Source organism: Hyaloscypha bicolor (genome assembly GCF_002865645.1).
Source record: "Hyaloscypha bicolor E unplaced genomic scaffold K444scaffold_15, whole genome shotgun sequence".
Taxonomy (NCBI): domain Eukaryota; kingdom Fungi; phylum Ascomycota; class Leotiomycetes; order Helotiales; family Hyaloscyphaceae; genus Hyaloscypha; species Hyaloscypha bicolor.
Window position 1 is genome coordinate 982,004 of NW_020194517.1, and position 25,234 is coordinate 1,007,237.

The 25,234-nt window shown below is 43.7% G+C and overlaps 9 protein-coding genes across 9 annotated transcripts; 4 read left to right on the forward strand and 5 right to left on the reverse strand.

Moving 5' to 3' along the window:
* Positions 1-3,416: 3,416 nt before the first annotated feature.
* K444DRAFT_607488 (uncharacterized protein) lies at positions 3,417-3,921 on the reverse strand (the record flags this gene model as incomplete). Its single annotated transcript, XM_024879188.1, is given in 2 exon segments — positions 3,417-3,545; positions 3,557-3,921. A coding segment is annotated over 1 exon segment (261 nt), but the record flags the coding sequence as incomplete, so codon positions are not given.
* A 2,887-nt stretch (positions 3,922-6,808) lies between these two features.
* Positions 6,809-8,082, reverse strand: K444DRAFT_607489 (uncharacterized protein). The gene is made up of 2 exons (XM_024879189.1): positions 8,043-8,082; positions 6,809-7,995 (listed from the first exon to the last, which is right to left on the reverse strand). The coding sequence occupies exon 2, from the start codon at positions 7,598-7,600 to the stop codon at positions 7,133-7,135; it is 468 nt and encodes a 155-aa protein (XP_024742978.1). The 5' UTR covers positions 7,601-7,995; positions 8,043-8,082; the 3' UTR covers positions 6,809-7,132.
* K444DRAFT_640039 (cyclophilin-like protein) lies at positions 7,916-9,352 on the forward strand (the record flags this gene model as incomplete). Its single annotated transcript, XM_024884452.1, has 2 exons — positions 7,916-7,995; positions 8,068-9,352. 2 exons carry the CDS (start codon positions 7,916-7,918, stop codon positions 9,350-9,352), a joined length of 1,365 nt encoding a protein of 454 aa, XP_024742979.1.
* A 61-nt stretch (positions 9,353-9,413) lies between these two features.
* Positions 9,414-13,810, reverse strand: K444DRAFT_162106 (uncharacterized protein). The gene is made up of 4 exons (XM_024870669.1): positions 13,789-13,810; positions 13,014-13,729; positions 12,409-12,968; positions 9,414-12,354 (listed from the first exon to the last, which is right to left on the reverse strand). The coding sequence occupies exons 2-4, from the start codon at positions 13,483-13,485 to the stop codon at positions 9,673-9,675; spliced, it is 3,714 nt and encodes a 1,237-aa protein (XP_024742980.1). The 5' UTR covers positions 13,486-13,729; positions 13,789-13,810; the 3' UTR covers positions 9,414-9,672.
* Positions 13,811-13,876: 66 nt separating this feature from the next.
* On the reverse strand, positions 13,877-15,045 carry K444DRAFT_552597 (uncharacterized protein). The gene is made up of 3 exons (XM_024876588.1): positions 14,672-15,045; positions 13,989-14,609; positions 13,877-13,937 (listed from the first exon to the last, which is right to left on the reverse strand). The coding sequence occupies exons 1-2, from the start codon at positions 14,988-14,990 to the stop codon at positions 14,128-14,130; spliced, it is 801 nt and encodes a 266-aa protein (XP_024742981.1). The 5' UTR covers positions 14,991-15,045; the 3' UTR covers positions 13,877-13,937; positions 13,989-14,127.
* Positions 15,046-15,313: 268 nt separating this feature from the next.
* Positions 15,314-17,228, forward strand: K444DRAFT_640041 (beta-catenin-like protein-like protein 1; the record flags this gene model as incomplete). Its single annotated transcript, XM_024884453.1, has 4 exons — positions 15,314-15,340; positions 15,392-15,443; positions 15,490-17,085; positions 17,143-17,228. The coding sequence occupies 4 exons, from the start codon at positions 15,314-15,316 to the stop codon at positions 17,226-17,228; spliced, it is 1,761 nt and encodes a 586-aa protein (XP_024742982.1).
* Positions 17,229-17,352: 124 nt separating this feature from the next.
* On the reverse strand, positions 17,353-19,302 carry K444DRAFT_607493 (MFS transporter-like protein). Its single transcript, XM_024879190.1, has one exon. The coding sequence runs from the start codon at positions 19,184-19,186 to the stop codon at positions 17,663-17,665; it is 1,524 nt and encodes a 507-aa protein (XP_024742983.1). The 5' UTR covers positions 19,187-19,302; the 3' UTR covers positions 17,353-17,662.
* Positions 19,303-20,535: 1,233 nt separating this feature from the next.
* K444DRAFT_162482 (uncharacterized protein) lies at positions 20,536-21,457 on the forward strand. The gene is made up of 2 exons (XM_024870672.1): positions 20,536-21,062; positions 21,148-21,457. Exons 1-2 carry the CDS (start codon positions 20,755-20,757, stop codon positions 21,320-21,322), a joined length of 483 nt encoding a protein of 160 aa, XP_024742984.1. The 5' UTR covers positions 20,536-20,754; the 3' UTR covers positions 21,323-21,457.
* A 513-nt stretch (positions 21,458-21,970) lies between these two features.
* Positions 21,971-24,587, forward strand: K444DRAFT_162284 (uncharacterized protein). Its single transcript, XM_024870670.1, has 3 exons — positions 21,971-22,047; positions 22,113-22,292; positions 22,376-24,587. Exons 2-3 carry the CDS (start codon positions 22,146-22,148, stop codon positions 24,461-24,463), a joined length of 2,235 nt encoding a protein of 744 aa, XP_024742985.1. The 5' UTR covers positions 21,971-22,047; positions 22,113-22,145; the 3' UTR covers positions 24,464-24,587.
* The last annotated feature ends 647 nt before the right edge of the window (positions 24,588-25,234 follow it).

Below are 25,234 nucleotides of genomic sequence, written 5' to 3' on the forward strand. Positions count from 1 at the left end.
TTTCTATAATAAAAGTCTAATTCTATATTTTATTTTCTATAATTATTTCTAATTTATAATTATATTATTTTAAATATATTTAATTATTATATCTATTTTCCCTATTATATATACTATTATTTTAGCTTTGTTTTCTTACTAGAAAGAAAGAAAAACTCAAATATATATAATATATTTATATAATTTAAGACTATTTTAATTTATTTTTTATTTTGGAATATATTTAAAAGAAATTCTTATAATCTTAAAAACCTTTAATTCTATAACTTATAATTATTATATTAATAATATCTTTATAACCTATTAAGAATAATAAAATGGCCAAAGAATAGATTTCTTAAGTTAATAAAGTATAGTAGCTAGTTCTTATAAGCTATAGTATTATTAAAAGCCTATAAATTAATAGTATTAAAATTTAGAATATTAAAGGAGTTTAGGTAATTATAGAAGGCCTACTAATACCAGAAAAGATAGCTATAATTACCGAATTTAATATAAATATTCTAGATAAGCTAAGTAATATATATAATGAATTCTTAAAATAGAAAACCTTTATTAGAAACAGAACTAGATTGGGATTAACTAAGAAAGAACTAAAAAACTATTAAGCTAATAATAGAGAATTCGAAAATATTATTAAAGGCATTTCTAAAAGCAGATAAGAGAAGCTTAATAAGATTAAGACTATAGTAAATAGTCTTAATACTAAGAGTCAGAATAGAATTATATTATATAGTAAAGCTTTTGGCTAATATATTAATAATATCTATAATAATCTTAGTAAGAATATTTATAAGAAGTTATATTCTCTTTTTAAGATAAAAGCTTTAGTATATAAAGCTATTTAGTTAATTAATAAAGCTATTTTAGAATATATTAAGGATAAGAAATATTAAAATATTAGTATATTTACTAAATTAGATATTATTAAGGTACTTAAGTATACTAAAGCTATTTCGGAATATAAAGAATTAGAGTTTAAGCTATTATTAGCTAATAACCTTAAAGCTAAATAGTATATCTTTAATATTTCCAGAATTCTAATTAAGGAGTTTATAATAATAAGCCTTTTCCTACTTTTCGAAATAAGCCTAAAGAATAGGCCCCTATTATAATTTCAGCTTTAACTTAACCGGATCTAGCTAAGAAAAATGGAACTAATTTAATAGAATCTAGTAAGAAGACTACTAGTAAAGCTAATAGAACTAGTATAACTAGATAAGAAGAACCTAGTAAGAATAGAAAATAAATTAAGCCTAAGACTCCTAATAGATAATAGAGATCTGAGTATTAGACCAAATATAAGATTAGTAAACTAGAGAAAAGTAAGGAGGAATTCTCTATTTTAAAGGAAAAGATACTATCTAAGAAAACTCCTATAACTATATCCAGAACCAAGAAGCAAAAGACTAAGGATATTGAATCCGGAGAATTTAATAAAAGTATTTAGTATACTTATAAGATATTAGCTAAATAGAAATTAATACTTATTTAATAGGATAAGTATATCTTTAAGGAGGTATATAGTAGTATTATAGGACCTATTTATAAATAAGAATACTATAAGGTTAATAATAGATTCCTCGAAACTCCTTATATAATATATATTTAATAACTTACTAATACTCTTTCTATTAATATATAAGAAATTAAGAATACTCTAAAGCTAGTTACTAAGATTTATAAAGTTACTAAAGGCAAAAAGCATATTTCTATTACTTGGGTAAATAAGGAAATACGAGATTTCTTTTTTAAAAACTAGGAAATTAAAAAGTATAAATATAAATATTATATTTCTAATTAATTCCGCTCTAATTTATAGCTCTAATTCAATATTACAGTTCCTATTCCTGAGTCTAGTACTACTAATCTGGGTACTAATAGCCATATTTATAAGAAAGATTACCTGAAATAAATTAAGAAGCTTAGTATTCGAGAACCTTAATAAAAGAAATAGAAATATTATAGTTCTATCTCCAAAAAATAATATATTAATATATAGAGATCTTAGTAATAGCTATTTTATCTTAGCCTCTTAACTTTTAATAGTAGATCTATTAATATAGCTCGGATTTTACAAGATATTAAGCAAGTATCCTATTTACCTAATTACTTACTCTTAGCTAATCCGATACTTTATTCCTGGAAATATTAATTATAATTAGTATAAAGGTAATACTAAAGATCTGGCTATTACTAAAGCTTTAAATAGCGAATTTTACCTTAGTAAAAAGTATTAGAATATTAGCTATATTTTCCTTATAAACTATAAGAAGGCTATTACCTTTAATAAGAAGTTCTTTAAAGACATTAATTATTTCTCTATTTCTAATAAATTTAAGCTAGAAGTAGCTAAGAAAATAGGCAAATATCTACTAAAGATAGTAAAAGGAAAGACTCCGAATATAATTTATTTGACTAGATAAATAAATACTTTTAGCTAGATAATCTATAAGTCTGGAATTATAGAAAAGTATTAATTCTCGAATAATATATAAGTTAAAAAATAGCTTAATAATAATTTGCTATTTAATAGGCCTTTTACTATAGTTCCTATAAGTCTAGTTACTATTAAGAATAGAATATACGAAAATGAAGTCTCTTATAAGGTTATTAAAGTCTCTTATCTAGAGCTTTCTCCTTCTATTAAAGGTTAATTCAAGAATATAGCAAATAATACGAAATTTAAAAGAGCTATCTATTTAGAGTATATTAGTATAATTTATAATATAATTTACTATAATAAGCCTCCTTAATACCTTATAGTAAAGGCAGAAATTAAGTAATAGTTAAAGGCAAATACTAATTAATATAGAGAACTATATTGGATTTAGTATAAGAATATAGCTAAGCGGATTCGGATTGCCTTTAAGTAAGTTCGGAAGTATAAAATAAGATTATTTAAGAGTAATAAATCTTATTTTAGGTATATAAAGGAGAAGTTAGATTAACTAATAGAAGAAGATCCTAAATATTTTATTATTTCGGACTCTAAATAGGATTTTTCTATTATTTTTAGTATTTAGGAAATAAGTATAAATGAATAGGGAATTAAATATAATATAGCAGGCTATATTTATTAAAAATTATATTATTTTAGCGGTTTTGAGATTTAGGTTATATAGTAAAGGCTATAGCCTTTTATATATAACTTGCGGAAATTATATAAGAAAGCTAGTTTTTTTATAGACTTAGAGAATAATCCTTTATAAGTATTTAATTAATTAAGCTTTTATATACTATATACTATTTATACTTTATTATTTATGCTTTTAATTTATTATTTTGCTATTAAGTCACGTTTTATACTCTAGTATACTTTATATGGGTTTTTGTCTTATTATAGTTTCCCTCTTATTATAATAGCAAGATCAAGGCAATAGTATAAAGGCTCAAAGATCCAGGAAAATCCCATGTATTGAGAATACTAAGCTAAGGAGAAAAAGGAGAGAGAGAAGGAAAGGGGATAAAAAGAGGGAAATACTAGCTAAAACTACTAAAACGCCGGCTAGCTAGGTGAAACCAGTCATATAATAGCCACCCCCCTTTGGCCCCTAGCCAGTACCGTCATATTACCCCCCCGGAAACCAAATCTAAATGCCCTTATTCAGATATATAAAGGAAATAGGGTTTTAACGAAACCCCCAAAACGGCCAGCTTTTAATAGTTACTGTCTGACCAATAGCCACCTCTACCTTTACCTGAGGCTCCAGAACTAGCCTCAGACCCAAAATTGTCTGCAGAACCCAAATCATCCCCAGAATCGTCCGCAAAACTATCTACAGAACCGTCTAAAGAACCAAGCTCGTCCAGGAAACTATCTATAGAATCGTCTATAGAGCCCGAATTATCTATAAAGTCCAAATCGTCCCCAGAACTATCCGCAGAACCGTCCAAATCGTCTGCAGAACCGGAACTAGCCTCTGTATCCGATTCAAACTCGGCTCCAGAGCTAGCTTCGCCAGGATCTTGTCGGCTCTCGGTCTCCTTAGACAATAAATTATTGGCAGGAGGGCGTCATATATAAGCCTCTGGGGCAGAATCGTCCGAATTGTCTGAATCGGAGGAGTAGTAGTATTGTACGAGAGGCGGCCATACGAGAGGCGAATAAGGGAGAGGCGAACGAGGAAGGGGCGAACGTAAGACAGTTACTTCTGTTTTAAATCGGTAAACTGGAACCGATTACCGGGTTTCTTCCGTTTTAAATCGGGAACCCGAAACCGATTAGCGTATCTCTTGTTTTAAATCGGAGGATTACTAATTCTTGGAGGGGGGTACCGGTTCTTTTGCTCTCGTTGATATCGAGGAAGCGTCGTCTGCTCTAGTTGAGGGCCGGACTCCGAGGTTAACTGGATCGTAGAGGACGGGAATCTTTCTTCTTTTAAGTCGGCAGAGGACCGACTATCGGGTTATCGTCTGTTCTAGTTAAGGGCCAGACTCCGAGGTTGACTAGGTCGTAGAGGACAAGGAACGTTGTCTGCTCTAGTTAAGGGCTAGGCTCCGAGGTTAACTGGGTCTTGGAGGACGTATCTTTCTTCTTTAAGTTCGGGAAAATTGCCTACCGAACGTCAGGAGCGGAATTCTGCCTTTGCTCCCCAAGGACAAGCACGGGTCCTTTGCCGGCAGTATTATATCGCCTCTATAGGCCGAGTCGAGTGAGCTTAGTATTATGTAACGGCGGGATCGAGGTAATAGTACAAAGGCTCAAAGATCCAGGAAAATCCCATATATTGAGAATACTAAGCTAAGGAGAAAAAGGAGAGAGAGAAGGAAAGGGGATAAAAAGAGGGAAATACTAGCTAAAACCACTGAAATGCCGGCTAGCTAGGTAAAACTAGTCATGTGATAGCCACCCCCCTTTGGCCCCTAGCTAGTGCCGTCACACTTATACCGGGCAAGAATTCGATTATTATAATAAATAATTATAGTATATACCGGAGCCAGAAAGTATTTAATATATACCGGATATAAGGGATTTGGATATATTAGTTACCTTCTTATTACCTAATTTTGAATCTAATTAAGGAGAGCTTTTATAATATTAAGTCTAATATATAAAGGAATTATAGGAAGGTTTATAGAGAGTATCTAAACTTTAGAGATTATCTAATTAATACCGTTTAGAGGCTTGGACGGGGGCCGGAGGTAGCTAGGAAGGCTAGGGGGCATTTCTATAATTCAGGATATCGGGATTTCCCTATAGAATTAGTATAATATTAATAGAATTACTATATTTAATATTACTTAAAGTTCTAGTAATTTTAATATTATAAAAGATAGTTCCAAAATTACTTATTACTTTACTAGAAAGCCAATATTAATACTAATTAAAAAATACTATAGTTCTTAATAACTATAACTGCTATTAAAAAAACGAAAATATCTTTAGAATTATAGGAAATAGCTCTTTTAATTATTCTAATATATAAAAATCCTATAGTATAATTATAAAAATATTTAGTATAAGAGAAAAACTTCAAATATTAATAATCTTAACTAAAAACAATAACTATAATACTAGTAATAAATCTCTTTAAAAGAGCCTAAAATCCTGTAATCTAATTAGTCTATTCCTTGCCTCCCTAAACTAGTAATATATAGAAATTAAGGAAGTAGCTTATTAACCTCGATTCTAAATATCATCCTCTATCTAATCTCTAATTAATTTGTAATCATTATTAAATATTCCAGAAGTTATAAACTCTTACTAATCCTGCTTCTATAAGTTACCTATATTCTAATAGAAGCTAATTTCGTCTTTAGGATACGTACTAAAGACGATATCTAATTAAATCAAGTTACCTGCTTGGGTATCTATAATAGTACTTTGGGAGGGGGCTACTATATTAGTAATTAGTACCGGAATACCCATATTTAATATAAAAGATTAATTAACCTCCGAATTCCATACCATATATTAAGGAGAAACCTAATCCTTTATAATAAGGAGAAATCCCTATGGAATACTATACTCTTTAGCCTCCGATTTCTCTATTACCTTTAGCTATTTTGGGTTAATCTGCTCCTCTAATACTATAGCTATTAAATTACTAATATTAGTCTATCGATTTTGAGATAAGTAAATATCTAGCCATACTCTAAATAATACTAATTCCTCTCCGATATTAGTATTTCTATAAATTGGGCTAGACTCTTACAAAGTATACAAATCAAAGATACTAGAGAAGTACTTAGCTTAACGATTACGATCTTAATACCGGGAATATAGAAGAGAAGGAAAAGAAGGTCATTAATATTAAAAATAAGGCGAATTAGCTTATAGACAGGGAAGAAGCTGGATTTACTAGAGAAGTTTAGCTCGATAATATAAAGCTTGCTTAATAGCTACGAACTCAGGGGGAGGGATTAGATCGTAATTAGCGGGATATACAGGTAAATAATAGAGTAGTAATACCCGTAGGATGCTATATAAGCTGGCGGAGAGCTCTTCTCTCTTGAATTTATTACTATAGTAGTTATAATTAATAATAGAGCTGGGTTAAAATAAGCCCTCTCTTTATTCATCCTTTACTTTCCCCTCCTCCTTTACCTTTCCCTTACTCTTATTCCGTTATCCACCTATCCTCTATTAATTTATACTATGGTATATCCATTTAATAATCAAATCAGGAGAGATAGTAGTAACATTAGCCTTATTAGAAAGATTATCTCTCTATTAATCTATCCATTTATAGAAATCGTCCAAATCAATCCTGAAATGGTTCCCTTTATAGATAAAGTACTATCGATTTTTATTTGGGCACCCTCCCCTTTCCCCCCTATTATACCTCTAATACCGTAAAAGTAGGCTCAATCTCTCCTGAAATCTCGATTGTATCTTCCTATCTTCGACTAAAGACTCAATAGCAATAGTAGTAGCTGTTTTCCTAGCCTTCTTAATAGAGGGGATGCTCTTTTTAGTATTACTGTCGTTATTTGAATAGACTAGCTTGGGAGAATCTGGTGTTTTTCTTCTCTTTCCTGACGCTCTCTCCGGTTCCGGTAACGATTCGGGATCTCCTTTAGTAACGAATCGGGCTTTAATAGCGCAATCAACGCCTTTGGAGCCCCTAGAAACCATTATAAATTCGAATCTCTCAAAGCTATTCCTATCTTCGATATAGAAGATCTGTCAATGGCTTAAAGCTCTATATAATACCTTCCATTTCTTCCTAGGCTTGACCTCCTTATCCGTCTTCGCCGCTTCCTCAGCCTTCATCTGAACCCAGCCCTTCCAAAATCGGTATCCGTAATATAGAATCGATAAAAAATCCTCCTGAAAAGACTCTGTATGAACTAGCTTATGGTTCAAGTAAACCTGCCAGTTCATGGTAACCACATAGGTCTTTGGTTCGGGCTCTAGAGATTCGTTGGACGATGACGACGATATTTCGACAGTAGGCTCCCTTTGGGGATTAGCTCCACTAGCACCAGTATCAGGAGAAGGCTCTTTTGGAGGCCTGCTAGCACTCGTAAGCTTGATTTTAGGCTGTTTGGGAGCCACTAGAGCGGAGGAGGCCTTAGCCGTAGGTTTTCTCTGTCGTTTTTTGCCTACTGAAGGCGGTGGTTTCTCGATTTTTTTGCTCTTTGAACGTGCCATGGTGGGAACTTGCGAATAAAGTCGAAATTGCCTAATTGGGATGGTACTGGAGGTGGTGGTGCGATTATTGGGTGAGTTTTGTCAATTATCATTAATTTTTGGTGGGGTGCATACCAAAATTGCATGATGCGGCTAAAATTCTCGGAAACAGGGAGTTTTTGCATATTACTGTAAGAAAAGTTCGGCGATCTTCCGAGCCCCATTCCAAATTTAACAACCAACGACTCTAAGTTGCTCCTCTGCCTACATCAGCGTGCCAGAGCACGTTCAAAATATTGATGTGATCTCAGATCTACGGGCTGCTCTTCAGCAATCATGAGTGTCCTCCTCGAAACCTCGGCCGGCGACATCGTCATCGACCTTTTCGTAGACTACTCACCCAAGCTTTGCGAAAAGTAAGCCCTCACCCTCCCCTCTACTTATAAAGTAACTGAACACATAGATACTAAGACATTTGCCTCCCCTAGCTTCCTAAAGCTGTGCAAGATCAAATACTACAACTTTTCGCCCGTACACAGCGTTCAAAAGAACTTCTCCTTCCAGACCGGCGATCCCCTCGGCCCTGACTCGAACGAAAGCGATGGTGGATCCTCAATATGGGGTGTTATCAACGGACCTTCGAAACGAACATTTACGGCGGGTTTTCACCCGAAGCTGAAACATGTGGAGAGAGGGACAGTGAGCATGGCTACAGCTGTGTCACCCAGAGACCCCGATGAGAGGCTTGCAGGCAGTCAGTTCATAATTACGCTGGGTGATAATATGGATTACTTAGATGGGAAGGTGGCCATTTTTGGAAAGGTTGTGGAAGGATTTGATGCATTGGAGAAGATAAATGATGCCTTTTGTGATGAGAAGGGACGGCCTTTGGTGGACATCCGGATTAAGCATACCGTCGTTCTGGATGACCCTTACGATGACCCGCCTGGTCTTGCCGAACCTCCAGAGAGTCCACTACCTTCCAAGGCTCAACTTGCTACAGTCAGGATCGGGGAAGATGACAAGTTGGACGATGAAGCAGATGCGGAGGCTGTGGAGAAGCAACGACGGGAACGGGAGGCAAGAGCTCAAGCTTTGACATTGGAAATGGTGGGCGACCTACCCTTTGCAGAAGTCAAGCCACCGGAGAACGTCCTGTTTGTCTGCAAGCTCAACCCTGTCACTACTGACGAAGACCTCGAACTCATATTCTCCCGCTTCGGCAAAATCCTCTCCTGCGAAGTCATCCGTGACAAGCGCACTGGAGACTCCCTGCAATACGCATTCATCGAATACGAAGACCAAGCTTCCTGCGAACAAGCGTATTTTAAGATGCAAGGTGTGCTGATCGACGATCACCGAATCCATGTCGATTTCTCGCAAAGTGTGTCGAAGCTGTCGGATACTTGGCGCACGGCGACGAATTCGAAGCGGAGGAACGGCGGTGGTGGGTTTGGCGGTGTGAGTGGGCTGGAAAAGAAGAGACAGTATAAGAGTGAGACGGAAGGTAGGGGCAGGGAGAGGAGGGATAGGTATGGGATGATCATAGATGAAGAGGAGTTGAGGAGGCGCCATGAGAGGGAAGGGAAGATGAGCGGAGAGAGGGACAGAGAGAGGAGTAGGAGTCCATATAAGGAAAAAGACAGAAAGCCTTATGATTCAAGGGACGAGAGAAGAGGACGAGGTGATGGGCGTTATAGGGACGGAAGGGATAAGGACCGACATGATGATAGAGATAGGAGAGGTGGAAGGGGTGACTATTACAGACGGTGATGAGAATAGGCTGTCAGCGACTGGCGTTGGTGGCAATCTTTGGTCAGTTGTCTTCACCTTTGGTTCATCACGATTCAGACGGAGTTACATTAAACTGGAGCCGTTGTCAAAGCTATTTAATGTCTTCTACTCATACATAGCAAATGTGAAATGGTTGCTGCCCATTTTGTGCGCCAAAGACTGCACAACACAGTCCCTCTGGCGAGTGCAAATAGCAAGTGCCTCGAGATCTAGCAACAGCAAAGGAAATCGTACTTCACATTGTCTTCATCCAGCGAATCATACCACGTGCTCTCTCGTTCCTTCGTTCCTTCATTCCTTCACTCTTTCATTCCTGATTCATCTTCACCCTCACGAGTTCCTACACCAAGAACAAATCTAACACCCATCAAGATACCACTCGCTCGAAAGGGAGTCTCTTTCTCCGCCATCGTACCCCTGTATGCACAACCTGACCGTGAAACGTATTCCTTGTCGGACCACTTCTTCGCCATCTTTTCTGTTGCGTAGGAAACTACTGAGTCTGCGCAAAGGGAATTTGGCTTCCATGCTAGATCGGCGGATTTCGAAGGGCGCGGTGGACGAGACTCCTGGGCTGTTGAAAACAACCTTCCAGTGGGCGTTGACGTTGCAAAAGTAATTGGTCCAGATGCTGAGCGGCGTGAACCAGGCCTCGGGAAAACTTTGGGACTTGAAGACAAGGGTTGTCGGCTTCCTGGTGTAGATGCCGAGGGCGTGGTTGCCACAGTAATTGGTCCAGATGCTGGTCTACGCGGGCGTGAGCTCTGGACAGGGTTTGGACGTGGATCTAGCGGTTCTCTGCTTGCTGGGTTCGGTAAGTCGGCGCTGATTTGCGGGACTGGCAATGCCGGTGTGGGCGTTAACACTTTTCGAAAGGACGTCGTGCTTCTAGTGCCAGCGGTGTACTTCATTGTGGCACTTGATGATATCGTATGTGCCGAACTGATTGGTGTTTCGAGGTCCTTCGGTATTGTGACAGCCGGACTAGTTGGGGTTGGTGTGTTCATTCCTCGGTGTGATCTCGGATGCGGTTTGGAGTTGCGTACATTCGCAACTCCTGGGTCGACGTCGAGCTTCAGCTTCATGGAGGATCCTACTTCTGGTTTTTCGAGCGATTCACCAAAGTTGCGCCAGAAGTTATCGTAAGAGATGGGCATGGCGATCGACTCGTCGTTTGGTTGATCTGCCTGAACTTTTGTGTCAGACTGAGTGGGCATCATCTTTTGTCCTTGGACCTTTACGGTCTCCTGTGTAGTCGATAGAGGAGTCATTGATGCTTCTACCCCCTCCTGGCCTCTCTTCATGTTCTTCGATACAGCTTGCCCGGGCTTCTTGGCCTTAGCAAATCTTCCCTTGGCAGTTCTGCATTTTGCTGTCTGGCTCTCGTCAGTATCTGGTGTCGGCTCTGAACGTTTGTTTCGAGATGTTTCGAGGGGGTTTTGGACCGGGGTTTGAGTCGTAATTTTATGTGTGGTGCTATTCACCCCTGTTATGACAAGAGCTGGTTTCTTGTAAGTAGCAGTGACCTTGGGAAGATTGAATTGTAACCTTTCGGCTTTCAGCTCACTGATTACCTTCTCTTGTCTGGCAGTGAGATTCCTGGTCGAACGAGTTGAGCTAGTTTCAGCGAATGATGCCCCGAAGGAGGCGTTGACGCCTGTAGCTGGCTTATGAGGCGTAAGCAAGGAGCTGAGTTCTCGAGCTGACATGGCTCCCGAATGTCTTCGTTGTTTCTTGTCGGCTGGCTCTTGAGGCTGGCTGGCTCGGGACTTTTTTAGTGGCCCCATGAACTCTTCTTGCGCTTGAGAGCCTTTCACATCCATTGTGGGCTGATCACAAGCTTCTTGTTCGAGTCTCGGAATGCGACTAGAGACTTTGTTGTCCTTTGAGACCATGTTGGTGCGCTTGGCACTCTTCGGATGTAGGATAGGTGGACTCTCGCTACTTCCCAAAGATGTGTTGCGAGATCCAGATGGCCCCCGCTTTCTCTTAGAAGATCTGGTTGGCGTATTTTCAGAGGCTATGCTCGAGTCAGACTTACGCTTTCGCGCATCACCAGCTCCGTCCAATCCCAGTCTATCTTCTTTAGACATGTCTTCGGCTTCATGAAGCATGGAGCTTGGCTGTTGATCGGATCTGGTAGAAGGCCGACATGGGCTACTGTCCATCTCAGAACTCACTCCTGGCGTAAAAGAAATCCCATCTCCAAAAGGTTCAGGGTGTGGGAGACATTCAAATGGAGTTGAGGGCAGTGTTTCAAGTTGTCTATTACGCAATGTCAGATAATTGTCCACCAACTCTTGACCTCGAAGATTGTCTGGAGACGAGGCAGGGATCGACTTGGATCGCTTGGATCTTGTCGAATAAGTAACCGATTTATCCGCGTCAAACGGAATGTACTCCCACGGATTCTGTTTTTGGCCTTTAGGCGATGGCGTGGGACCCTTGTATGACTTCTGCGGAGTGACTTTGGGCTTGTTCGGATGTCGAGGCTGTGTAGGGGTCGTTGGTCTTGCGGTATCTTTGTTCTTCATCGCTGATCGAGGCATTGACGAATGCATTGCAGGAAGAGAACCTCCACGCTTCAATTGCGCCGATGACGTGACTAAAGCGAGCGGCTGGCTTGATGGTGGATCCTCTTGCAGCTCCATAGATTGGCCCACTAACATGGATGGTGTGGGAGTTGATTCGTCTGTAGAGTCCTTTAGAGGAACCTTTCTTGTGTTGACCGTGCTGAAATAGTACCCATCGTCAGAATTATGTCTTCGAGGTTCTTGCTTTGTGATGGAATCAGACTCTCTGTTATTCTCCTCGCGCTCAAATTCCGCAACTATTTGGGCTTTGTCCTGAGGCTTCAACTCTTCAGGGACAACGAATAGCTGTTGACTCTTGGCACAAATGTATTCGGGGAGTTTCCGACGAGGTTTGATAATATCAATCCACTGAGGTACCGTAATTGATCTTCCGACGGAAATTACGACCTGTAATAGTGCTTATCAGTGCAATAAACTTTGAACCGCAATATGCTTACTTACGTCGATGATGCCGCCTTGACGACCTACTGTACCACTATTCTTTATGTTCTGTGGCACTGATTTCTTCGAAAGTTCCGCCAAGTACTCGCCCACTGGAGATCTGAGCATCTTATACTTGCCTACCCGCCCCCATTCACGTGCTTCCTGGAGCAGAAGTTTGTTGACTTTGTCCCACCTGTCTTCAAAACTTGAGCTCTCATGTGATTTCTCCGACGGAGAGGTATCATCATTTGTCACTGGCAAGATAACCCAGGGTACCTCGAGGTGTGTATCAATTTTTCGCCCTCCAAAAAACTGATCCTTCTGTTCAGCAGTGAGGAGTTCAGCTGTGTGGGATCGAAAGACTCTCGAAGAGGCAAATTCTCCATTAAAAAAGACGTTAACGCAGATGTCTTGGGTATCATTCGTTATGATCGACTCCATGAATGAGTTCTTCGACAGAGAGAGCTCGACCATGACTGGAATTGCGGTTGTGATGGGCTTGGAAACGGTACCTTGCACTAGTTGTGGTAGGCTTTTGGGCTTTCGTTGGACACATCCGCGGCGATTTCCATTCCTCACTGCAAATGTTAGCTGCAGAGTTGCGGTTCACAGAGTTAACTCACCAGAACTCGCGTCTTGAGGTGCACTCTCCTCGGTCTCTAGTGGGCTAGAATCTGCAAACATCGAGGACGAGATAGAGGAGAGAACGGAATCGCCATCGTCGTTGTGAAAGTCATGAGCAGATGACTGGAGTTCCTTTGTTGGTTGGATATCGGGGTTCTTGTGATCTTCTTTGGCAGGAACTGGTTCTTCTTGTCTCCGCTCAACGCTTGGCTTTGTGATGGCGCTAGAAGTCTGACGCGTCTTGAAGAACAAGTCGTGGCCAGCATTAACGATCCAGAAAGGCATGTCAGAGCCGAGAAACTCGACCCCTTCATGTTGCTCTTTCAATGGCTCAACGTCTCGTCCATATGGTGGAGGTGGGTAGGTATATGGTCCGCCTGTGCGCTGCCTCCCGATGCAGCGTTTCGGCGGTTGGTCCGGGTCCCAAACACACAGCTTCACTGTTGTGTCGTGGATGTGGTAAGTCGGCATCGTGACATGTCATTCAGACGCAGCATTGGTTGGAGTATGGAAGCAAAGTATCAGGGAACAGGAAGAGGCAGATGCTGGCCACTCTGCGATTACATCGCGCGTGTCTCTGACATGGGATTGAGAGGAAATTTTGACGAGGTACGCGGCGAATTTTAATGGTTATGCAGGAATCGTTCCGTTCGTGAAGAAGCGAGCCTCGAGAAATTTAAAGGAGAGACTCAGCCAGCTTTCGCGAATCTCGACGCTTATTAAGGTCAATAGGAAAGACCCTTTCTTTTATGCACTTTAACACTGCAAACTTACAGTGTCCAGTTCATATTCGAACGCTCAAGTCATTTCCATCCCAGGAAGGACCGACACAGAGGCATCATCTTGCTGCCACTAGAAACAACGACACTCAGTATTCCACGAAGCTCAATGAATTAAACTGGGCATGCTGGCAGCTACATTACCTATCGGCGTGGGAATTAGACATTTAGCCTTTGAACATTCGGATGACTTACCCCTGTCTGGAGAAAATTGGAATCCTCGAGTTCTTTCTATGCAGATGACTTCGCAAAGGATGGCTTAGATGAAAGCAAATGAACGGCGATTTGAAACACGCCCACTAACGCCCACGCTGATGCAGAGCAACTCAATAAACTAAGAAACCAAGACCTGAGGTCTCTTAGGCCAACTCACAGCTCCAAACCCACCATTTCCGTCCAGCTGCTCTCCTAATTGCATAATCGTCTGCTCATACACTCCGGCGACATCCATCTCAAACTTCTGATTGTCGGCGTCCATTTCAGCGTCTTCCTCAAGATCAATTTCCACGCCGCTCTCTACTATGCCTTCGTCCAACTCTGGCTCCTTATTCATAACATCAACAATCAAGACTCTCGTCGTTTCGACCAACCCTTTACACCTGACCATGTCTGTCTTACTCATCCCACCTCGCATTCCCCTTTCAAATCCCGGCAAAATCTCACCAGTATCGCTATCTTCCCCTTTCAGCAAGCTAGAGAAGGCATGATCCAGCTTCCTTAAAAGTCGGAAAGTGGATTTAGGAGATGGCGGAAATGCAGGGAGATATGTATTTACCGACCCCGCAATATTCAACAAATATGGGATCTGTAAACTTGCTATCCCCCAAGAAGTTGTTTTTCAACATAAGTAAAATTTAAGGTGTTGAGGGTAAACATACGGGTTCCTGAAAGCCAAACTACGTCAACAATCTCCCCAAAATCCTTGGCAATTTGCCCCATACTCTCATATCCCTTCGCATCCTCGAGTCTACTCTCTTCAACAGGCTGAAACTTCTTCGTATATCTTCTCGAAATGTGTAGCAGTCTTCCCTCAACGTACCGTCTCGCAGCATCTTCTTTAGCGGAGCCAGCTCTCAACGGATGAGAACGGGGATGAGGAAGATTCGACCTTGAGGAGCTGGAAGAAGCACTGCTGGGTGCTGGTGATGGCAAAGATGGAGGCAAGAAACCTCCCGGTTCTGGTGCTTGTTCATCCATTTTCGTTATTTGGTCATTTGAATGTGACAATCATTTTTGGTTCTTTTTATAGTCTAGAATGTTCAGGGAGTGATGTTGAACGGGTGATTAAGCAGCGCCTCATCACGTGGTGATATGAACACTGCAAACATTAGCCCCCATCTCGAAAAAGTTTCGAAGGTTGACTTGAAGGCGATACCTCCGAATTAGCAATTCACGTGCACATCAGGATATTCTCGTGTTTCATTTCCTCAAGCTCTTCATGCCCCAAATACGAAACACGGTCAGCTTCTGCAATTGAGAGGAAAGAGCTTCAAGCAGCATTTAGCTGCAAAGCTTCCACGATGTCCAGCCTCGATGATCTTTTCAAGGTACTTGCAAGTTTCACAGCTCCTCAATTCCTCTTCTAATCAAAATCACAGAAACCAGCTCTTCCAAGCAATAAGCGCAAGCTAGACGCATCTCGGGACCCAAGTTTGTCCATCCTCCATATCCTATTATACTAGCTAACTGTCCCCAGATGAAATCTACAAAGCTGCAAAACTCTCCGCAAATGGCCACGCCAAGAACAACGGCAAAGCAGCCGCAGTCGAAAAGGCAGACGACGATGTAGAAGCTGGACCCTCAACACCTCCTGATGACGAAGACTATGGACCGGACATACCAGACGATGAAGAGGGACGATTCTTTGGCGGCGGAGTGACACAAGAAGAGAACGAGATTCTGGATTATATGGAAGGGCAAAAATCTGCTGAGGTAGCGCCAGAAAAAATCGACTCAGCGTGGCTGCGGAAACTGGCTCTCAATTTCGAGAAGAAGATCACGAAGAACGCAGAGTTGAGGGCGAAGTTCGAGAGCGAACCACAGAAGTTTATGGGCAGTGAGGCGGACTTGGATGCAGATATCAAGGCATTGAGCATATTGGCTGAGCATCCAGAGCTATACGGAGAATTCGCGAAGCTGGGATGTGTGGCCAGCTTGGTGAGCTTGTTGGCGCATGAGAATACGGATATTGCGATCGATGCTGTCGAAATAATCAGCGAGTTGACGGATGAAGATGTTGAGGCGGAGCAGGAGCAGTGGACGGTCTTGGTAGATGCTATGATTGAGGCCGATCTACTGGATCTTCTGATCTCGAATTTTGCGCGGCTGAATGAGAACAACGAGTCAGATCGGAGTGGAATTTACTATGCTTTGAGCGTGCTGGAAAATCTAGCTTCACAGACATCTTTAGCGGAAAAGATTGGGCAGGATACGACTGTTCTGAATTGGCTGCTGGATCGAATACCGGAGAAGGAATCACCTGTCAGTCAGAACAAACGATATGCGGCGGAGGTGATGGCTATTCTGTTGCAGTCATCACCCTTAAACCGGAAGAAGCTGTGCGAGCTAGATGGTGTTGATTTGCTACTACAGATACTTGCAGCCTACCGGAAACGAGATCCACTGAAAGGCACGGAAGAGGAGGAATTCGTGGAAAATGTCTTCGATTCCCTCACCTGCGTGGCGGATGAGCCGGAAGGAAAGCAAAAGTTCGTGGAAGCAGAAGGAGTTGAGCTCTGCCTGATCATGATCGAAGAGGGCAAAATGAGCAAATCACGAGCATTACGGCTGATAGATCATGCTCTTAATGGGCAAAGCGGCCCAGGAGTGTGTGAAAGATTAGTCGAAGCTGCGGGACTCAAGGTCGTATTTGGAATGTTCATGAAGCAACAAGATGGCCAAACAACAGAACACCTTCTGGGGATCTTCTCTTCGTTACTCCGATTATTGCCAGCGAATTCCTCAGGACGAATACGGACTTTAGCGAAGTTCGTAGAGAAGGACTACGAGAAGTTAGGGAAGCTGGTGAAACTACGAAGAGACTATGCTGCGAGAGTAGCTGTTATGGACAATGAGATCAGAAATGAGCAAACGAAAATGGATGCAGAGGAAAGAGAGGAGATGGCCGACGAATGGGACTCGAGGAGGTTGGATGCAGGGTTATTCTGTTTACAGACGATTGATGTTATTTTGGCTTGGCTGGTTGCTGAAGATGATGGCGCGTACAAGAGGATTCAAAGTCTTTTTGCGGATCGTGATGAGTCTTTGGTGGTGGTCAAGGCTACGATTCAAGGTCAGTTTTTTTTTGTTTGCCAGTTACATCCACAGTGTCGGACTAACAATTTTGCAGAGCAACTGGACGCCATAGTTGGAGAAACAGAAGAGGAGACCATGACGAAAGACATGCTTAGTACATTAGTACAATTCTTGACATAGTCAATCAGAAGCATGCAAGAACTCATCCTCGATGAGTTGTGCCTGAAAACACTTCCATTTCCTATCAGTCCAGCCTTGTCATAAGGTCATATGGTATATATCTCCAATGGAAAACTGGTGTGAGCTCGCGGTGGACATGAAAAGCGCCACTATATTACAATGTCCTTAGTCAAAGTTGGGCAATGATGCGGACTTTGAGAATATATGGCTTGAATAGTCGAGGCCTTCCGAAACTTTCGGGTATTATTGAAAGTACGAGAGCTCGAGGGAAATTGGGAAAGTTGGGGAGCTGAAGTTGAAATGTCCCACAAGATGGCAATCTTACATTTAGTGTCGCTTTTATTTCTACCGCTAGGTGAGTAACGATAGAACGCCCACTAATTGGCGATTTGGATGTAGATTTCCAAAACTCCTGCAACGCAGTGCACTAGACGTCAAACAGCCTTCTCGCCTCTTCCCGCCCTTTCCCATTCGCTCGGTCTTCCGGCGGCTCTCTCCTCGCCAGTCTTTGCGTTGAATTCAGTTATCAGCCCTCCTGTCCATATTAAACACGGAACAGCAGCGGAAAATCCGAAGAGGCCTAACGACCATGACATCGTTCCCCAGCCAGCATCTGTTCGGACGTAACCCGCCCAAACAGGCCCGATGAGTGTCCCGGCGGCAAGAGCAGTAACGAACAACCCATATGCTTGGGCGTAGGCTCCAGTCTTCCCAAACCTTCCTGGACTTTCCCTCTCTTTGGCTTCCACAACATAAGTTATTTCCGCCATCAAGGGAGGCATTGCCAGGGTAAGAGCGACTCCTATCAAGGATAGCAGTGCGCAAAACAGAACTTTCTGGCCCTGGCTGTCGTGTGTGACAAAACGAAGCAGCACCCAGAATGGAATTGCTAGAGTGAAGCCGGCAACTGTCAACCACCGTGGTCCGTATTTGTCTGAAGCCCAACCCACCACGGGCGAGGCAAATGTTGGGATGATAACAGCGAGGAAAATCAGACCAGCTCCTGTGGAATTCCAGTGGAATGTTTCTTTGACAAAGAGCGGAATCACTCCATCGAAAGCCGTCATGCATGTCATCTGAACGATGCAGCCCCAAAGTGCCGCGAGAAGACGGCGTGATTTGAGGAGAGTGAAAACTGGAGGGTATTTACTAAGTGGTCTCGCAAGCGGAGGTTGTTCCGATGTTGGCGCAAGGGAGTTGAGAGCTTCGGGAGCCACTTCCCTAGGATTCTCCACTGCCGTCTTCTCGGGATCGGATCCTGGCTCCGGAGTTGATAACTCGGGAAATTCTTCGGGCAGCCATTGACGGGCTATTTTCTTTTCAACCAGAAGAAGCCGGAGTAATATGTCCAGGGCGATGAGCCCAAAGGCCATATAGTACACAGGATAATATCCTGCTTTCTGATAGACCACGCCACCGAGCAATGGAGCACTTAGAATGCTTACTGACATGCTGATGCTGGTCCACCCCAAGACCGTCCCAATCTCTGCTTGTCCCACGGTGTCGACCAACAATGCGAGCCCCACCGTCCAAACAACGGCAGCCGATGCGCCTTGAAGCAATCTTCCAACCACAAGCAGTGAAACGGTTCGTGCGAGACACAACATTAACGTCGCACCAGCTAGGGCCAATAGGCCCCCGAGAAGAGGCAGCCTCCTGCTGGAAGACCTATCGGCATAGAATCCAGCGAATGGGGCGCAAACAAGGAGAGCTGCTCCGTACACTGCAAGGAGAATACTAGTATAGCTCTGAACCGATGATGGGGCAACGCCAGCTCGGGATGACAGAGCGAATGGAATGACAGGAACGATCATGCCGTAGAGAAATGTGTCGGTGGCTACAGCTATGCATATTGTCGTTAAGATGAACAGCCTGGAGGACCGCACATGAAGGAGGTAGGGTGGAGGTGTGGTGGCGTTAATCCGCTCTCCCGACAAAAAGCTCCGCAGTCGACCCATTGTTTATACTGGTAAACATCAATGATCTTGGTGAAGCAACATGTCATATAAATTACAGACGTATACGCAGTATGTTGGCATGCTGATAGTACATATTCAAGAAGATTGGGTTGAAGGAGAACGTCCCATCATCTCTAGGGACGAGCGGGCAAGAGTGGGACAGGGGATTTTCAGTGAACAGTCACGCCTTGGAGGAAATAAAGCGGCGCGAAGTTTCAATGTCCTCCTTCATTCAAGTTGGACATTAGAAAGCAATTTTTTTCAATTTGTTCTAAAGTCTCATGCACAATTAGAGGGAGTATGCTTAGAAAGTGCAATTATATAAGGGAACATTTGGACAAGTAGGGTTTGCGGTGTTCAGCTTCGCTCAGGATACTTGGAAATTGAGTGCGCTCCCGCTCACCAAGTCCCGCCTGGGGAAGCTTCAAGATAAACGGATTAGCGTCGTTTCCAGTCCATCTGACTAATATAAGAAACAAATCCTTCCCTCCATATCTTTACTCATGAAACATTCGCATACTCACGAAACCATCACCGTAAGCCCAGTGGTGCCCGAACTATCTCCAGATTGAACGAAGGGGTGGAGGCCACAAGAGCTTCTCTCATTCGTTCCTTTCCGTGTGAAGTTCGGGGAGGCCGCACCAGTTCGCATCCGCACCAATTGATGGTTGTTCCTTCCTCTGATGACTCAACCTCCTTCAGACCTTCTTCTTTGAGCCTGTTGAATGTTGATCTTTACTATATCTCCATCGTCTTCGCCAGATGTTTTCGCTCCTGAACTTCCTACTTCTGCTCGAGACTTCCCATCAAGAGATTGAAAGGTTCATCACTTCATGTTCATCCAAGATGCAAGTGTGAGGATAAGGCATCCATTCGTTCTTTCTCGAGTCCACTGCGCTGTGCAAGGTCCTTGCGGCGGAGTCTTCATCGTGCAAGCAGACCAGCGGTATCCATGGTACATGAGCCGTGCCACTCTCACCCCCATCCCGAGACTGGCCCCCCGTCTTGGGAGACCGAGATCCCGACCTGCACAGGTATCGTCTCTCCCACCTGCCGAATCAGTTCAGCCTCGTATTGCGCACTGCTGACTCTTTTATACCTATCCTTGCGATTAGATGTCCCAAATTTGATACCCCAATCAGAGTCTCACCTACCTTCCGTGCCCCGCTTCGTGGATTATTCATGGCATGTTTATTGTTCGAACCATAGTTGGTTCAATTCTTGAGAAGGAGTTTCCTATTGCCTGATTTTAAGCCTCTGCGGAGAAGCGCAGTTTTGGGCAAGCTGCATCCATATGGCTGCAACAATGACCACAAGAATCCTTGAGATATGTTTCATCTGCACATACTGTACCTGTGACCCCGCATGCGTCTGCTGTCACCTGTTCTTCTTTTGATCATGAGCCTCATACTAAAGCTGCTCAAACATTTCTGGGGTATTTGTGCGTCTATCCGCGAGAGGTGGAGTTTGCAGACCTATCGAGTGGGAGGTGCTGTGAGGTTCTGCGGGGCGATGCTTCCGTGAGGCTCGATTCGAATGAGCCACGAGAACTCAGTCTGCCTCATAAAATGCGGGGCTGCCACAGCATGGTGCCAATACTGCAGTGCATCGACACTACGACCATTCGCGCATTGAGACGCCCTGTTTCTAAGGAAGTTTGGGACAGCAACTCAGCGTGCTGCATGAGCAACATTCCCTGGAGGCTGGGTTCCACAAAACGAAAGACCCGGGCCGAATATCGAAGAGGCTTTTCACCAGGTATGGCATGTATCATGTATGGGATAAAGTATAGAAATATATGCCTGAGTGCGTTGGTGGAAATTTTCTATTCCCTGGATCTGAGGGGGAACGGCGATCTCCTGGAAAAAAATAGGCTGTGAGGCTCAAAAACCCCTCAACACTTTTATTCGTGGTGTGGCGGGACGGTCGCACATTGGTGGGCCTAGCTTATTGATTTGCAGGGGTCGGTTTGAGTGTCTTCGCAGAGCCGCAGAGCCGCAACTTTTTTGCGTTGCCCGCCTGGCGCGAGAAGAACCCGGTGCCCGTGAGTGGCCAGGCCGGATGTTTGGGGACATGATGCAGTGCACATCTGTCTTCAGTACCACCCTTAAAGCCTGTTATCTGTTTTCGCTTTAGCCGTGCAGGGACTAAGAAGGAACCAGTCTGAGACGGAAAAAGAAAACTGCGAAGCTTCCTTCTCTTTCAGTCTTTCTGGTCACGAGAGCCGCGTTGAGAGACGAAAGAACTAGAGGCAAAGTCACTGACTTGGTAGGAGGATAACATGGGATTGACTTGTCGAATTCAAAGCCACGCGGTGTCATCATTAGATCCATCTTACAACATGTTTTGTTGGCCTCGCACCTAGCCCATGCGCAAGTTTCAGCCGCAGAGCCTCCAATCGGACCAATGGGGTTAGTCCATGCAGATTGGCGGAAGCCGCACCGAGACACGAAGCCTCATTCCTTCGGTCATTCTTCCTGGTTGGGCCTCGATGACAGCATGGCTAGCGGAACCACTTTGATGAGGGTGGCCGCTTGCCCAATATCATACGTTGTTCTGACAGGTGTCAAGCTCTCAGGGACCTCAAACCTCGGCAATGTAATCTGGATACGGAATGAAATGCCTGTTCCAAGCAAAGGGTCCAGATCCAAGTCATGCTTATGCGGTGAATGATGAGGGGGTTCCTCAATGTGCCACAAAGAAGGAGCCTCAAGTCTCCTGCAAATGTTGAGCCTCCTCGCCAGCGATATAAGTCCAGTCTGCATTCACGACTTTTGTTCAGTCTCCATTTGGTCATTGCTCGCCTCGATTTACTCTCCGCCAATCGCCAATGCAAAACCTTTACATAATTTTCGGTATAGGTTCGTATCCATCTTCCTTTCCGTAAACTATTTTACTCGTGTAATTAATTTGCTTTTGCATCCAGATAACTCTGGTCCAACTCCCTCGGAAGGGCCTAATGTTTGGTTTAATATCCTTACCATACGAGGTTTTATCAAATATCATTGATAATATCAGCTTTGATGATGCTTTCAATCTTGGTCGAAGCTGCAAGCATTTCAAATACCTTTTCACGGAGGAGAGTATATCCAAGACGATCGTGCAGGTGAGCCATTTTGCATTTCTGGGGTCCTGCACCTTCACGACGTAGTCAGATTTCCACTTTTCAGCTGCTGACACATATTGCAGACAAAAGTGCGATATTCCAATGAAGCCCTGGCCGCGATGACCGTTGGTGGTGGCAATGCTAGAGCACTCCGCAGGGTGGCTAAGAGACGCGACGCTCTCGCCACAGCGAATCCCTTTGTTGTAGCGACGATTGGATTCTGTGATGCTTACCTCTATTGTAAAGGTGTCCTGTGCTACACTCTTGATGACAAATTACGACTTTTAAATCTGCATCATTCGGCTCAGGACGAGCTCGTAATCAGTATCCCTGGCCTCCTCACCCAAGCCCTCTCTGAGATCGGCGATCATAGCAGAGGGGTATTCCAGGTATTACATTACTCCGACAAGATCTTATCATGTCTTTACAAATCTTCGGGCCCGGAATCAACAGCATGGCTAATAGCGTTCCACCTGGGGACGAGAGGAATCCTAATTGTACATGAACTGGAGTCTATCGACAAAATATTTGTGCGCCATAACAAGCAATACCTCTATTATGGAACGCATTCAGAAATCGGAACAGACGGAAACAGAAAATGGGTAATTCAGGGGTACGATTTCAAGACACGGAAATGGTTCGACCAAAAGATACATCTCCCAGATATGGTAGGTTCTGAGATTGGTTCGACAATTTGTTTTGAATTTCATAAGGACTATTTCTATGCCCTTTCCAATCAGACCTCTTTCGAGGTCGAAGAAATAGATTGGACCTCCTTCTATCACTGTATTCGGTTTCCTTTGAACTCTCCTTGCAAAGCGCTTCTGGAAAAGACCGAGAACAAAAGCATGTGGAGAAGACAGCATCAAGAAGGCCCAATCGATGACAGATGGACTAATCTTCGTTTGGACGAGGACGAGAGCTCCGGTCGGCTCAGGATTGTGGAAGCTCGAAAGGAATGGTACCTGGGGTCCAGCAGAAGTCAGCGAACATACTACACAACAGACATAATATTTCCAAAACTGGAGAAGGACGACGAACTACATCTAAACGACTTGCCCACAGCCTCTTCCTCTGACTCCAACTTTGCCTCTCCATCCATCTCCTGGGCTCATGCGTCTCAATCGGCCTCCACCTCTGCGTCCTCCTCATCCTCTGCAAGTACCGCTTCCTCGTCAAATACTGCCTCCACAGACACTTCAAACACCACTGCCTCGCATCCCTCCGAAGACATGGATATATCAGAGCTGCCCGATGTACCGCTTCTCCGACTGCTCCGAAAGGACGATCACCCGCACCACATCAAACCTCCCGCTCGTCTCCCCCAAAATACCCACCCTGGAAACGATGGCTCCTCGCAACCAACTTTCACACTAGCCAAGTCGCGCATACGAACCTACTACACCTCATGCAGCGCATTTCTTGATCTAGTCGATGACCCGCTCCCTACGGATTGGCAAGGCAGACAGAGGCTCCGCTTACGGGCGGGAAGCCGAAGTCTCGGGCCGCCCCTTACTTACATGAACGGCCGCAAGCAAGGCCTCCTCCGACCCCCTTCATCCGATCTCGACATTGCCCTAGCGGAGATGTACCGCGTTCCCGAGATCATATACTGGCCTGCCTCACAAAACCCAGAGCCCAGCCTCCGAAATAAGCATGTCGATGCAATCTACAGGCTCATGAATCCTCCTAGCCATCTGGGCAACGTGGAAGGGACAGCAGATGAGAGAAGTATGGTCTACGTTACAGGGGCGAGGAATGAGCCACAAGCGCTTATCTTCATCGCTTTTGATCCAGCGATCAAGCTTGCTGGTTTGAAGAGGTGGGGTGGTTTGTGCCGGAAGGGTGTGGGAGAAGGGCCGCACATAGATGGGAGGGCAACTGGGTACGCTGCTGAGGAGACAGGACTCAAAGGGGACACATATGTTGACGTGGACGAACGGGATAGGACGGTTACGGTGGACAGGAAAGGCAAGGGCAAAGAAAGAGTGAGGTGCAGCGATATCGCGGTGATGCAGAGCTGCGAAACGGTCGATGTACATGACAGAGTCGCTTTCCCGGGGAGCAAGGTGGGGGTTGGGCTTCGACGGAACGCTTGGGCTTGGAAAGAGAGGGCGATGTATCAGGACATAAATCTTGGCTACTACTTTGGTATGGAGCATGTTGGATGAGGGATTTGGATGAAAGGTAAGTGCGTTGATTGTCTATGTTGGTGGCATATTGAGTGCGCGTTGCTCGGGCGCAGGTTTTCTTTTCTGTGCCGCCTCGAGCAGATCAATAAATCGTTCTCCGACCATTTTTGGGTACACGTGTGCTAGCTGCAGGCTCCTGTGCGGGTGGTAATGGATATCTTGGAAGTGATCCCATTTGAAAGAGAAAAAAAGGTCTTCAGTGCAGCCAGCGGCTCAGTTGGGCAGCTATGGCGCAATATTGTGCTACTAATATTGGTCCTTGGGAGTCTTCAGTTAGTGGATCTTCCAAAATTAGATGGACATTCGCTGTTCTCAATGGCATGTCGAATAGTGGAAAAGGTGTGGCAGAAAGCTTTGAGAAAGTGAGGCTGCAGGGCATTCTGCCTTCGCTTAGCTCGGTGAACAAGAGACATGACATCAAACCTTCTACGCCCGACTACTATAGAGGTTCGCTGCAGGTGGCACAGGCGAATCAAGTCAGGCTTGCAGATTCGCTGTTCCGACAGTCAGATATTTTGTACGAGCGCATATAAGCTTCTGAATGATAGCTGGCTTTGAAAAAGAAAATAGATACAAGGGGAACGAGGGATGAAACCACCTTAAGACGTTGAGCCGTGTGGGGGATTGTGAGGCTCTTTTGACAGGAGTGGGATGTTTGGGTGGGGGATCCGCTGCAGGATCATAACCCCAGGATTGCCTCGCGGTTGCCTCGATCTGACAACGCACACGTCTAGATAGCAAGGTGCATGT

Coding starts and splice junctions, on each gene's coding strand:
- K444DRAFT_552597 (XM_024876588.1), bottom strand. CDS start 14,990: ATGGATGAACAAGCACCAGAACCGGGAGGTTTCTTGCCTCCATCTTTG. Junction 14,610..14,671: donor AGTTTGGCTTTCAGGAACCC/GTATGTTTACCC, acceptor CTTGGGGGATAG/CAAGTTTACAGATCCCATAT.
- K444DRAFT_162284 (XM_024870670.1), top strand. CDS start 22,146: ATGTTTGGTTTAATATCCTTACCATACGAGGTTTTATCAAATATCATT. Junction 22,293..22,375: donor TATCCAAGACGATCGTGCAG/GTGAGCCATTTT, acceptor CACATATTGCAG/ACAAAAGTGCGATATTCCAA.
- K444DRAFT_162106 (XM_024870669.1), bottom strand. CDS start 13,485: ATGCCGACTTACCACATCCACGACACAACAGTGAAGCTGTGTGTTTGG. Junction 12,969..13,013: donor ACCTCAAGACGCGAGTTCTG/GTGAGTTAACTC, acceptor TAACATTTGCAG/TGAGGAATGGAAATCGCCGC. Junction 12,355..12,408: donor GTCAAGGCGGCATCATCGAC/GTAAGTAAGCAT, acceptor GCACTATTACAG/GTCGTAATTTCCGTCGGAAG.
- K444DRAFT_607489 (XM_024879189.1), bottom strand. CDS start 7,600: ATGGCACGTTCAAAGAGCAAAAAAATCGAGAAACCACCGCCTTCAGTA.
- K444DRAFT_162482 (XM_024870672.1), top strand. CDS start 20,755: ATGCGGGGCTGCCACAGCATGGTGCCAATACTGCAGTGCATCGACACT. Junction 21,063..21,147: donor CTCCTGGAAAAAAATAGGCT/GTGAGGCTCAAA, acceptor ATTGATTTGCAG/GGGTCGGTTTGAGTGTCTTC.
- K444DRAFT_607493 (XM_024879190.1), bottom strand. CDS start 19,186: ATGGGTCGACTGCGGAGCTTTTTGTCGGGAGAGCGGATTAACGCCACC.